Genomic DNA, 12,275 nt, shown 5'->3' with positions numbered 1-12,275 from the left:
AAAGTTCCTGTACTTGGGAGGGCTCTCCAGGGCTAATGCAGGGTGAGGGAGAAGTAAGGTAGAAAGCAAGGAGAAAGGGAAGAGCCATGCTTCTCCTGACTCCCAACACTCACTCACTCACTCTTGTGCTTGGACCAGTGGCATAGCGTTGGTTGCCGGCGCCTGGGGAGAGCGCTTGCCAGCCCAACCCTCACCACCAGCGCTGCCGCTGGAGCAAAGCAGGGCTGCCCTGAGACACTTGCCTGCCTGCCTGCGCAGAGGGGATCCTGGCCAGGGGGGATCCTTGGCGAGTGGAGAGAAGCACTGAGGTCAGAAATGGTGCGCCTGGGGCCATGGCACCCCTGGCACACTACACCCCTGGCTTGGGCCACACCAAACCATGGATTTAAGGTCCCCAAACATGCTTTAAGGCTTCCAGGCTTCCAAACATCTGCTTTTGCTCCCTGCTCAGCATTTCACCTTCTAGCTACAGTGGCCTGCAAAAGTGGAGCAACAGCTATCAACTGTGCCTTATCTGTTTCAATGTCAATGCTAAATAATAGCTAAACTTCCTTCACTGTTGTCTTGCATTAGATCTGAGTCAGGCCACACTCTAATACTGTTTAAGTGTGTCCCTGAACAGTCATTGGCAATGAGATGAGCAGTCCTTGTTTGTTTTTATCATCATTCTCTTTCCCTCAAGGCCTCTTCCCTGTTAGTTGCTGACTGCTCCTCTGTCCATGAGACACAACAAGGGCATTGTTGCATATGAAGCTAGAAGTGCCTTGAGTTATTTACCCACTCCATTGACATGTATGGCTTGCTAGATTTTCTTTGCTGTCGTTTTGACAGTTGTGGTTTTCCCAAAGAGTTCTGGGCATTATAGTTGGGGGAGGATGCCAAGAAACCTATAGCCCTCCCTTGCAGAAATCACACCCCAGCAAGCCTGGATGCTATAGGATTAAAACCGGTTGTCCCCCCCCCCCCCCCCCGTTGAAGACAACTGACAGAATGCTGGCCTCTGTTGCCAAACTGAAACCTGGTCACGAAGACTCTTCCCCTCTACTTCAGTGGACTCCTGAAACTACTTGGAATCACTTCCTATTGTGTTCAGTAGGGCTTACTTTCAGTCAAGGTTTCATAATACTGCTGCCTTAGGTCATGATCTCACACTGCATCTCCGTCAGAGGCCAGGAATGATTATGATGATTCCCTGCTCTCCACTCCAGCTGCAAACCTTTGGAGCCAGTCAGTAGCTAGGAGTTACTCGAGTACCCACCTGTTGCCTTCAGTATTAGAGACCTGCTACACCAGGAAAGTGGGTGGTGCTGTGGGTTAAACCACAGAGCCTAAGACTTGCCGATCAGAAGGTCGGCAGTTCGAATCCCCGCGACGGGGTGAGCTCCCGTTGCTCGGTCCCGGCTCCTGCCAACCTAGCAGTTCGAAAGCACGTCAAAGTGCAAGTAGATAAATAGGTACTGCTCCGGTAGGAAGGTAAACGGCATTTCCATGCACCAGAAGTGGCTTAGTCATGCTGGCCACATGGCCTGGAAGCTGTACGCCAGCTCCCTCGGCCAATAAAGTGAGATGAGCACCGCAACCCCAGAGTTGGCCACGACTGGACCTAATGGTCAGGGGTCCCTTTACCTTTACCTTTACACCAGGAACAGGGAACTCATGATCCTCCAGATCAGCAGGGCTTAACCTGTGGGTCCCCAGATGTTGTTGGACTACAACTCCCATAACCCCTGAGCCCTGGCCTTGCTACCTAGGGGTGATGGGAGTTGTAGTTCAACAACATCTGGGGACCCACATGTTGAGAAAGGCTGCTCCAGATGGTGGTGTTGGACTACAACTCATCTTCCCTGACCACTAGCTGTCTTGATTGGGGCTGGTGGTAGTGGAAGTTAAATGCCATCTGGAGGCCACAGGTTCCCCTTCTCTGTGCTGTACCTTTGGGAAGGCCACAATAAAGCAGCTGGGTTCCAGTTAAAGCTGCTGTCTCACTCCCACTTTTTGCTTCTTAAAAGGTGACGTGAGCATTGGCATCAAGTGTGCACCAGGCGTTGTGGGCCCAGCAGAGGCAGACATAGACTTTGACATCATTCGGAATGACAATGACACCTTCACAGTCAAGTACACACCCCGCGGTGCTGGCAGCTACACCATTATGGTGCTTTTTGCTGACCAGGTAAGAGCTCCTCTTACTGCAGAAGGGTGGGGGTGGGGAGGAGGCCAAAAAAGTGTAGGAAGCAATGTTTTCATGTTCATCTGCAGGCCACCCCCACCAGCCCCATCAGAATCAAAGTGGATCCTTCACATGATGCCAGCAAAGTCAAGGCTGAGGGACCTGGACTCAACAGGAGTGGTGAGCTGGGGGATGCTCTGTAAATGGGGGTGAATTGGGGCTGAACTGTATGGCTGGGTATCGGGATCCTTGGAGCCTAAGCTAGAGCAAGGATGACTAAAATTCCTCCCAAAGGTACCCGTTTCTCTTAAAATTTGTGCAGGAGCTTTGAAGCTCCAACTCTTTAGACCCACTGATTCCCATACTTAGAAGTATGCATGACTCTGAATCCAGGACAGTGCTTGTGTTATGGACCGCCAAATAGTGGGGGCATGATTTATCAATCCTTGGTGGGATGGGGCTTTGTTAGTCCTCAGTACTCCTTGAGGAGCATTTCTACCCCTCCCTCCCACACTGATAGGATCCTGCGAGTAACCAGGGATTATTGGGAATACTCCCAGGAGGTCACATGGTGGGGAAGGGGCTGTGGTTGGGTTACAGGCCTTCCTTCCTCTGCTGTCCAAAGTTTCTCCCAAGTTTATGAGGAGAGGGCATCTAAGGGCATTCTCTCTCCAGTGTTGTCCCATCTCTTAGGCAGAAATCCTCAACCACCCCTTTGGAAGTCAAGAGTGGATGGTGTGAGGAAGGAAATGGGAATACTGAGCCTCTAGTATGGACAGCTGAAGGCAGCTGATGAAAGCATTTTATTGAGTGTCCCAATTTGCAAAATGGGTAGAACTCAAACCTAGGCAAGAGGTGGCTTTGGGCGAATGGTTTGTGTCCTAAACTGGATGATTGGGGTGGGGGGATTCTGGTAAGCATTGTACTAAGGAGCTTATTAGAAAAGTTGTTTAACTTTCACCTCCCTTCGCTACAGGTGTGGAGATAGGCAAACCAACCTACTTCACAGTCAACACCAAGGCAGCTGGCAAGGCTAAGCTGGATGTCCAGTTCACTGGCCCGGCCAAAGGAGAGGCTGTTAGAGACTCTGAAATAATTGACCACCATGACAACACTTATACTGTCAAATACACCCCTGTGCAGCAGGTGAGTGATGGGGAGGAGACATGGGATCTTAAGGGCTCTCTTATCCCCGAGGCAAGATTTCTTGGTCAGTAGCAGACTTCATCCCAGAATACACAAAGCCGGCTAGGATCTGGCGTCTTCAAACTCTAAGAAGAGCAAGGAAAGAGGAGCCTGGTGTGGCAGGTTTAGGCAAATAGGATGGTTTGTGGCTTGCATGTAGGGTTGGTGTTCTAGCCTAGTCTTGTCCTGGATGTGCTATATGCAAGGTCCCCCCCCCCCCCTTGCGGAGGAGCCCTTGCTAAGTGTCGGGAGGTGTTGCTGTCCAGATACAGGCTTACAGTCTCAGTTAAAGTAGTCTTTAAAATCTACTCAGGTAAGAAACTAGATTTGGCTGTGGCTTCGAGTTGGCAGGATGAGGGCGGGAGAAGGCTGTCTCTTTATCACTCAAAAATGGTGTCTTTAAGTGATGACAGTCATGGTTCTTGACTTTCAGGGTAACATTGGAGTGAATGTTACATATGGAGGAGACCACATCCCCAAAAGCCCTTTCAGTGTGGGAGTGGCACCCACCCTGGACCTCGGCAAGATCAAGATCTCTGGACTTGGCGACAGTATGTATCCCAGTGACTTAAATGCTGGACATAGCAGTGCCTGTATCCTGGGAAAGGGTGATGAACTACATACAGTGTTAACCTCTAAACACTCTGCATCTAGCATTTATGACATCATTATAGCATACTTTTGGCCAGCATGAAACAGGCATCTGGATCTCCAGATTTTTGCAGCAGTAACAGGACGGGCTCTTTGTGAAGTCATCCTGGCTCTGGTTGCATCACTGCATGCCTATATCATTTCATCTGTTCAAAATTCCAAGCTGCGGTCTTTCTTGGCTGGTATACCCAAAGAAAATGTATTTAAAATGTAAAAGTCTTTGCTCATTAGAGTAAGCCTAATTTTATAAAAGCAGCACAAGAGTCAAATTTGGGAATAAGGTAAGATGGCTCTAGTAAAGGTATTGTGTTCCTACAAGTTACAATTTGATCTAAAGCCACCCTTAAATTAGTTAGTTTGTCTCTGCCCCCTTCCTTTCAAATGAAGATTGAATTGAACTAGTAAGTCTTCCCCCAACTTGGTGTTTTCCAGATGCTTTCAACTACAATGTGCTTGAGGCGAATCATGTTGTAGTCCAAAACATCTGGAGGGCACCAGATGTGGAGGAGGGTGGTGCCTGAACTGTACAGCTGCTGTTTACACAACCCTTGTTGGGTTTCTTTTCTTTTTTAAAAAAAAATTCTTAAAAGGTAACCACCTAATAAAGAAATGATCTATCACACACTTAAAGGTCTACTCTGCTTCTCTGCAGTCATTGGCTTTTCTGAAGTAGGTTGGCCATGTCAAGTTTATCCCTGAGGATTACAATACAGCCAGTGTTTGCAGCTGGCTGGTAAAGCCTTCTGGGATCAGACCAAGAGCCCATCTGTTCCAGCATCCCTTGGGAAGTTTTGGCCCCTGCGAGGCAGATTCAGGCAGCTCAGAAGATATGTCCACATTGAGAAGTCTTGCATTAATAGGGTTTTGCAGGCCTGCAATTTTGCAGAGCAAATGTAGAATAGTTTTGCTCTGTTGCTTGCTGTCTTGGGTTTATGAGTTCCAGGAGGCATTGTCCTTCAAGCATACTCACTTTTGCAAATGTACTTTTACAGCCATAAAAACTAGAGTAGGACCTTTCCTGAGCCCTGGGGCCAAATCACATTGCACTTAAAACACAGAGTTCTGCCCAAAATGGCGGCGGCAGCACATCTAGCACTCTTGGTTCCCATCCGCATCCTCTCCCCCAGCAGCAACCCACCCATTAGAACTTGCCCTGGGGTTTCAGTTAGCTGCATTTTTGCCAACCCAGCTCCCGTCATCCTCTTCACCAGCCTGTGATGTGAAGCAGCAACATCATAATTTTATTTGTATGCTTCCCTCCTACAAAAAAATCAAAGCAGCTTTTGCAGCCTAGGAAACGGGAATGCATCTCAATCGGTTGTCACAATAACAATTTCACGGCAAAAGAAAACCACAATGGCAAATATAATAACGTACAAAACCCATAATTGCAGTGCTATAAATATAACAAGATTACATTAACACCACACCTCCTGGCAATAGCAGAAATAACAAGGGGAGCTGGGTGGTTTCCCCTTGGTTCTAGCAAATTCAGCTCCCGTGGTGTTGCCTATTGTGGCAGGACTAGCAAGCCTGCTGCATGTTAAGGGTGAAGCTCAATGCAATGGCCTTTTGAGTGGCAGCTGTGCGAGTCTGCAGAATGATTCTAAGCTATTGCAGCAGCATTCTCCTCCTGCCCATCTCCACCCTCCCCCTTGACACATTGCAGTTTCTGCGCTATTCATGTGTGTACATTCCTCCCCATACCATGTGGCAGAGCCTCCACACAATAAAAATCCCTGTCAACCCATCTGTGCTCCCAACATCAGCAAGCTTTAAACTGGTCTTGTGGAGTCTTGCCCTGACAAGATTGGGGGCATTTTGTCACACAGGCAATCATCTACTACAACCCCCCCCCCCGGAAGGGTTTTGGAGTTCCATGGAGGTCAAACCATGATGGGAAAATTCCCCATTTTTAGATGCCTCCCAAGTGGCAGCTGGATTAAAAATCTTTGCTTCCTGGAGACCTGCCAGGGCCAGATGATTGGAAGCACTCCAAGGTCTTTGTTTTTTTCAGGAAACACTAGTCATGCCAGTATTTCTCTCCCCTCCCCCCCCTGCAACTTAACCCCAGCCACAAAAGTATTGTCACCTTCTCTAGGCCTTAGGAAGTGGTGCTATAAATCTGAGAAACGGCTACCTAGGAATCTAGTGGATGGTTCTGTCTTAGCAATTCTTAAGCCGCTCTCTATAGGGCAGGCAAAGCAGTGGATTTTGGGGGTAGGAATACTTGGCCCAGAAGAGGAGGATCTCTCCCCTCCTTTTTTAATTCAAAGGGCCAAATACACTTGAGATCTGACACAAACATGCACACTCTGCCCCCCGCACATTGTTTTTTGCAGAAGTGGAAGTGGGCAAGGACCAGGAGTTCACCGTCAAGTCGAAGGGGGCTGGTGGCCAAGGCAAGGTGGCTGCCAAGATCACAGGCCCCTCCAGCAAACCTGTGCCCTGCAAGGTGGAGCCAGGCCTCAGCTCCGACAACAGCGTGGTGAAGTTCATCCCCCGGGAAGAGGGGCCATATGAAGTAGACGTGACCTATGATGGTGTGCCAGTCCCAGGCAGCCCCTTCCCTGTGGAGGCTGTACCCCCCACCAACCCATCCAAGGTAGGAGCTCCACACACACACACCCCACACCCCATTAATGTGGCCGAGGGATTGGGCCTTGTTGGCTGATTCAGTCTCTGTGTGGATGGGCAGAACAGCTGTCTGCTCGCCACCTCCTGTGTTCTAGAACTCTGAGTGGTTTCTTGCCGCATGTATGTGGTGGTGGTCACATGGGGCATGCACAGAGTGCCCTGTTTTTGAAGTGTCTTTCCTCACCGAATTCGTTTTGTCCTAAATCTTGACTTTTCTTTTTTCCTGTCTCAAACCTTCCATTCCTGTAACTTCACAGTACAATAACATTCTGACCTAGCCAGTGAGCTCCAGCCATTTCATATACTTAGACCAGGCAAAGCGGGCCTGGTTAGGGGGCATACGGGGGCACTGTGGACAGGAAACCACTATTATGCAGACAGCAAACCCTTAAGAGTCTAGATTAATCTGACGGTGTGGATGTTGGTTATTCCAGTGGGTGGGGGGCTTAAATTATTTGTGTGTGTGCACATGCCTAATAAAGAGTATGTGTTGACCATATTAGGAGAGACACATCCTCTCCCTGGGCAAATTAGTGCTTGAGTTTCCAAAAAAAAACCCAAAACTCTGAATGCCCTTAATTCTTCTTTCCTGAAAAGGAGGGCTTGTCTAGTAGTGCAGACTTGAGTTGAGGTGGAGGCTGCTGTTCTCCTCCATATGTTGTAAGACTCCAAGTCCTATCATGCTGACTGCTGGGACTGCTAGGAGTGAAATGGCACCTGGAAGAGGGGCCCCGGTCCCCCATCCTCCCTGGACTAGAGCCTTCTCATCGCTGTGCTAACTTGGCTCTGGGTGGTTGCCACTGTAGATTGAGATCTGCACACATCTCCATGAACTCAGTCACTCAGAGCCCTGCATAGATCTGAAGGGGCAAGTTGACCATTTATAAAGCATTTGTCTTCATCTGGGTGCAGCAAATAGTCACCTTTTGATGGCGGGAGGGTTTGCCTTGATAAATCCTTTTTATTTAAAGGTCTTGTTTGATGGGCCAAAGTGACCATGGAGCATTCTTCTTCTGTCTTCTCTTTCCTTGTTCCCCCTGCCCTTGGCCTGTCCCAGGTGAAGGCCTATGGACCAGGCCTGAAGGGTGGCTTGGCTGGCGCTCCTGCCCCCTTTACCATAGATACCAAAGGGGCTGGCAACGGAGGCCTTGGCCTGACTGTGGAGGGCCCTTGTGAGGCCAAGATCGAGTGCCTGGACAATGGAGATGGCACCTGCTCCGTCTCTTACCTGCCCACGGAGCCTGGCGAGTACAACATCAACATCCTCTTTGCTGACACCCATGTGCCGGGCTCTCCCTTCAAAGCCCAGGTGTTGCCTGGCTTTGATCCGTCCAAAGTGAAGTGTTCTGGGCCAGGGCTGGAGCACGCCACGGTGGGGCAGGCGGGAGAGTTCAGCGTGGACTGCTCCAGTGCCGGCAGCGCAGAGCTCACCATTGAGATCATTTCGGAAAGCGGCACACAGGCGGAGGTCCACGTGCGGGATAACGGCGATGGCACCTACACCATCACTTACATCCCTCTCTGCCCGGGTGTCTACACCATCACAATCAAATACGGTGGGCAGCCTGTGCCAAACTTCCCCAGCAAGCTCAACGTGGAACCAGCTGTGGACACGTCTGGAGTTAAAGTCTACGGGCCCGGAGTGGAAGGCAAAGGTGAGGCTGGCTGGGCCCTCTCCTTGGAAGAGTGTCCCAGTGGGACTTGGCGTTGAGTAGTCTGCAGCCTGTCCTAGGAAGTTTATGGCTTGGGTTTGGAGAGGGGAAAGGGAATTGCTGTGACAAATTTGTGTCAGCCTAATTTGAATTTAGATGACTTGCTTGAGCTGCAGAAGGAAAACGTAATTGCCCGTCTGTATTTTTGGGAATAAATTTGTTTCCCCCTAGTTATAGGGCAGAGGCATTGGAAGTTTCAAACAACCCTCTTGGGGCTTCCTTAAGACTTCACCAGGCATTATCCTTATAGAAATTTTCTTCAGAGACAGAAGGGGTAGAAAGTCAAACCTGTTATATGCTGGTGACAAGTGGGCACAGGATGCTGGTAAACCATTTTGTCCTGAGCCAGGGGGCTTCATAATAAGGGGATTGGAGGTGTAGGCTAGAGAGGAAAGTAATGGGGGGGGTGAAGACCCTTCATGTCAAGCTTGGCTGTGATGGATGGCCTCCATCTTGCCCTGAGGATGTCTTATTTGGCCTGGGGATAGTTCTGGTGATAGGTGCAAATGACTTGGGGCTTTGGCTCAGACCCACATTCCAAATTACATTCCCAGGTGATGCTGGATACAGTTTAGGGCCTCGGGTCATTCATGAAACAGGATGCAAAATGAGACTGGGTTGGGAGAGTCCTGTTGTGCAGCCTCCTTCCATATTCCATGACTTCTGACCCTGCTTGTGCTCACCAGGTGTGTTCCGTGAAGCCACCACAGAGTTCAGCGTAGATGCACGAGCCCTGACTAAGGCTGGAGGCCCTCATGTCAAGACGAGAGTGTCCAATCCCTCAGGAAACCTGACCGAGAGCTATGTGCGTGATAATGGGGATGGGACCTACAATGTGGAGTACACTCCATATGAAGATGGTGAGAGAGCTGTGCAGCGGCAGGGAGGGGCGTTCATGATGTGGGGAGCCCCCTTGGTCCTGATGGTGCAGACCCTAACGGAGGGGCTATGGATTTCCAAGATCCTCTTCAACGCTTGCCTCACAAGCCTGCCCTTTTTGCTTTGAAAATGTGCCCAGTTTCATGGGCGATTGATGCTGTTGTTCAGTCTTCAGTGTTGGCCACCTGAGACTTCTGGCCCTACCATTGGGCAAGATGAGGGGACCTCCTTTTTGGAAACTGTGGAGAGTGAAAATGTGTGTGTAGCATGCACACATGCTCTTTAATCATGACTGTTAAGCATGTGCTCCATCAAACATTTTTTGCCTCATATAGCAAAATGTCTTGGGCTGCTTGAGCCTGGGCATTAAGGGAATAGTGCCAGAGGAGTGAGCTTGACTGCCACCAGTCTGCGCACACCTGAGGTCACAGGAGGGCTTCCGCGATGCATAGGCTTTGAAGTTTGAGGCATAGCACCCAAGAGCTCCAGCTTTCCCCCTTCTTCTTCTTCTTCTTCAGGTGTCCACTCTATTGATGTGACTTACAATGGCAGCCCTGTGCCGAGCAGCCCCTTCCGGGTTCCAGTAACAGAAGGATGTGACCCCACAAGGGTTCGAGTGCATGGTCCTGGCATCCAAAGTGGGACCACCAACAAGCCCAACAAATTCACGGTGGAGACCAGGTAAAACTGGAGAGAGACCAAGGAGGATTGCTGTGCAAAGGGTGCGGTCCGAGAAGGGCATCACCGCCTGGTTTGGGCAGCCGACCTGGCCTGCTACCCTCGGGGGTGCAGCCCAGCCCTCAAAAGAAGCTGTGCTAATCTGGAATGGGCAGGAATGAAGTCATCTGCTACCCTCTAATGGATCACCTTGGTGGCTGCTAGGAATCTTGCAGGAAGGCAGGGCTTTAATATGCAAAAGCAAAAAGTAAATTAAAAGTTTTGTGCTTTTTATAATATTGCAGGCGAAGCACTTTTAGTAAAGGTTTTATTCTTTTAGTGTTTTGAATCTTACTCAGTTGCTTTTATGTGGTAAGTGACAAATGTAATAAATGTGAAAAGCATCTCTTTAACGAGATGAGATCCTGGCCAGCTTTTTGCAGTCACAGTAATGCAGCACTGAGCTAGTTGGAGAAGCAGCCTGGAAAATGAAGTCGGCTCCTAGCAGTAGCACTTCTAAAGGTGGTGAGAACATAAGGAAAAATGCTGTCTCAGTTGGGATTCCTTTGCTTTGCATCGTATCTGCTCCCTTCCCGGCCCAAAGATTGGTGTTAAAAGGATAAGCAGGAAAACATGGTTGGAAGGGCGGATAAGACTAGGCAGGCTGTGGTCTGATCCAGCCACCCAGGCTCTTAAGTATACAAAACAAGATAGCATACTTAAGGTACAACTAATCCTTAAGGCAACCAAAATGGTTTCTTGCTCTGTGAATTTTAAAATTCATTGGCCTGTGGGGATTTTAGCTTTTTAAGAGTTCGCGCAAGATTCATTGGCCTACCCCAGAACTGTTCTTAATGAAAGCACTTCCACTTCCACTGCGCTTCTAAGTTGCTTGAACAGGAGCTTCCTAGTTCACTTCCTCGATCTTCTTTGCCTGAGGCATGAGTCTGTAGCGACTCCCAACTATCACAGGCTTTGATTTGTTGATCAGTTGGGGCCTTTTAGAGTCAAAACTGGTTTCTTCTTCTACAGGGGTGCTGGTTCTGGTGGACTGGGCCTAGCTGTTGAAGGTCCCTCTGAAGCAAAGATGTCATGCACTGACAACAAAGATGGCAGCTGTTCTGTGGAATATATTCCCTATGAACCTGGCACCTACAACCTCAACGTCACTTACGGTGGCCACCAAGTGCCAGGTACCGATTGGGGCTGGGTTGTGTGTGTGGCAGTGGTAGGCAGGAAGTGGCATGGGCAACTGATTTATAGGTTGGTGATGGTGGCATCTTCTGTCGCTCTTGGCATACATGGCCCTAGAGAGGGAGAGGGAGGCTACTCCAGCAGTCAGGAGCCTCTGGCCCATGGTCCTAGTGAGGCCCGGCAGGAGTCCTAATTTGGCCCACAATAGTTCCCCTTGAGTCCTGCCCACCTGCCATCATATAGCATTTGGTGTGAGGCAGGTAAAGATGCGGCTTCCTGCCTAAAGTGGGATTTGACTGAATTGCTGTTGGGGATTGCAATGTTTTGTGCCTTTGGCCAAGTGCTTTGATTTTTGCACTGCCTGGGCAAAGGAAAACTCGCTGCCAGCTGCCATGGTGACATCAGTTCATTGACACCTGGGTGGCCCTGCGCACCTGCCAAAATGGCTGACAAGGTCTGGGTGACCTAAGGATCTGGTCCACTGACCGGAAAAGATTGCTCTTCCCTGGGCTCCACAATGCAATTGTTGCTCTTGATTTTTCACCACTTTGGTGTTTTCTGTGTTCTGGGCAGGGCACTGGTGGAAATTTAGGCTGCCTTTCTAGCCAAAAGAGAGGCATATAGTCCCATTAGGCTCTCCTGGTACCTAAATAATGAAAGCAAGATTTCAAGCTGCCCAAGGTTACTTGGCCTAAATATTCTGCAAAACAAGTTCATATCCATCTCTGTTTTGCGTTCTTGGTGCACTTTGTCAGCTCTCCTCTGAGCAATCTCCAGCAAGGCAGGAGTGGGCTGGGCAAGCAGGATGGTGTAATGCTTAGTGTGGGATCAGAGGCTGCGGACCGTAGGGCATGCCACATAGGGGTGGGGGACCTGTGACTCCCCAACTCCCATCATTGCTGAGCATTGGTCAATGCCGCCTGTGGCCCTTCCAGCTCTACAGTTCTATGGTTTTATGATTGTATGCTTCACTTGAGTCCCCTGGAAGATCAAAGAGACAGGCAATTGGATTGCAAATAGGACTTGCTGGTTAGGAATTCCACGAGTAAAGTTGGACTCCTAAAACACAAGTGTGGGTGGGACTCAAAAGCAAGAGACTTCTTTTAAAACTGCATTTGATGTAAGGAGTGTGTGCTTTACCTGAAACCTTGAAGTGGTTTCTGGGCTCAAATCCAACTTTTTTCACCCCCTTC

The 12,275-nt window shown here is 49.5% G+C and overlaps 1 protein-coding gene across 8 annotated transcripts in view; it reads left to right on the top strand.

The window, feature by feature from the left end:
• The window catches only part of FLNA (filamin A), an 83,238-nt gene that overhangs the window by 38,977 nt on the left and 31,986 nt on the right, over positions 1–12,275 (top strand). For all 8 annotated transcript variants that reach the window (XM_083482749.1, XM_083482752.1, XM_083482751.1 and 5 more), the window contains exons 17-25: positions 2,010–2,170; positions 2,257–2,347; positions 3,144–3,313; positions 3,786–3,903; positions 6,346–6,608; positions 7,698–8,295; positions 9,039–9,212; positions 9,750–9,912; positions 10,921–11,081. In XM_083482749.1, the coding sequence (XP_083338875.1) occupies positions 2,010–2,170; positions 2,257–2,347; positions 3,144–3,313; positions 3,786–3,903; positions 6,346–6,608; positions 7,698–8,295; positions 9,039–9,212; positions 9,750–9,912; positions 10,921–11,081 (1,899 nt within the window). The remainder of the gene's footprint in view (positions 1–2,009; positions 2,171–2,256; positions 2,348–3,143; positions 3,314–3,785; positions 3,904–6,345; positions 6,609–7,697; positions 8,296–9,038; positions 9,213–9,749; positions 9,913–10,920; positions 11,082–12,275) is intronic.

This window comes from Podarcis liolepis, assembly GCF_965112155.1.
Source record: "Podarcis liolepis genome assembly, chromosome: 17".
In the NCBI taxonomy this organism is placed as follows: domain Eukaryota; kingdom Metazoa; phylum Chordata; class Lepidosauria; order Squamata; family Lacertidae; genus Podarcis; species Podarcis liolepis.
Note: the sequence above shows the minus strand (reverse complement) of the source record. Positions and strands in the feature narration are given on the sequence as shown.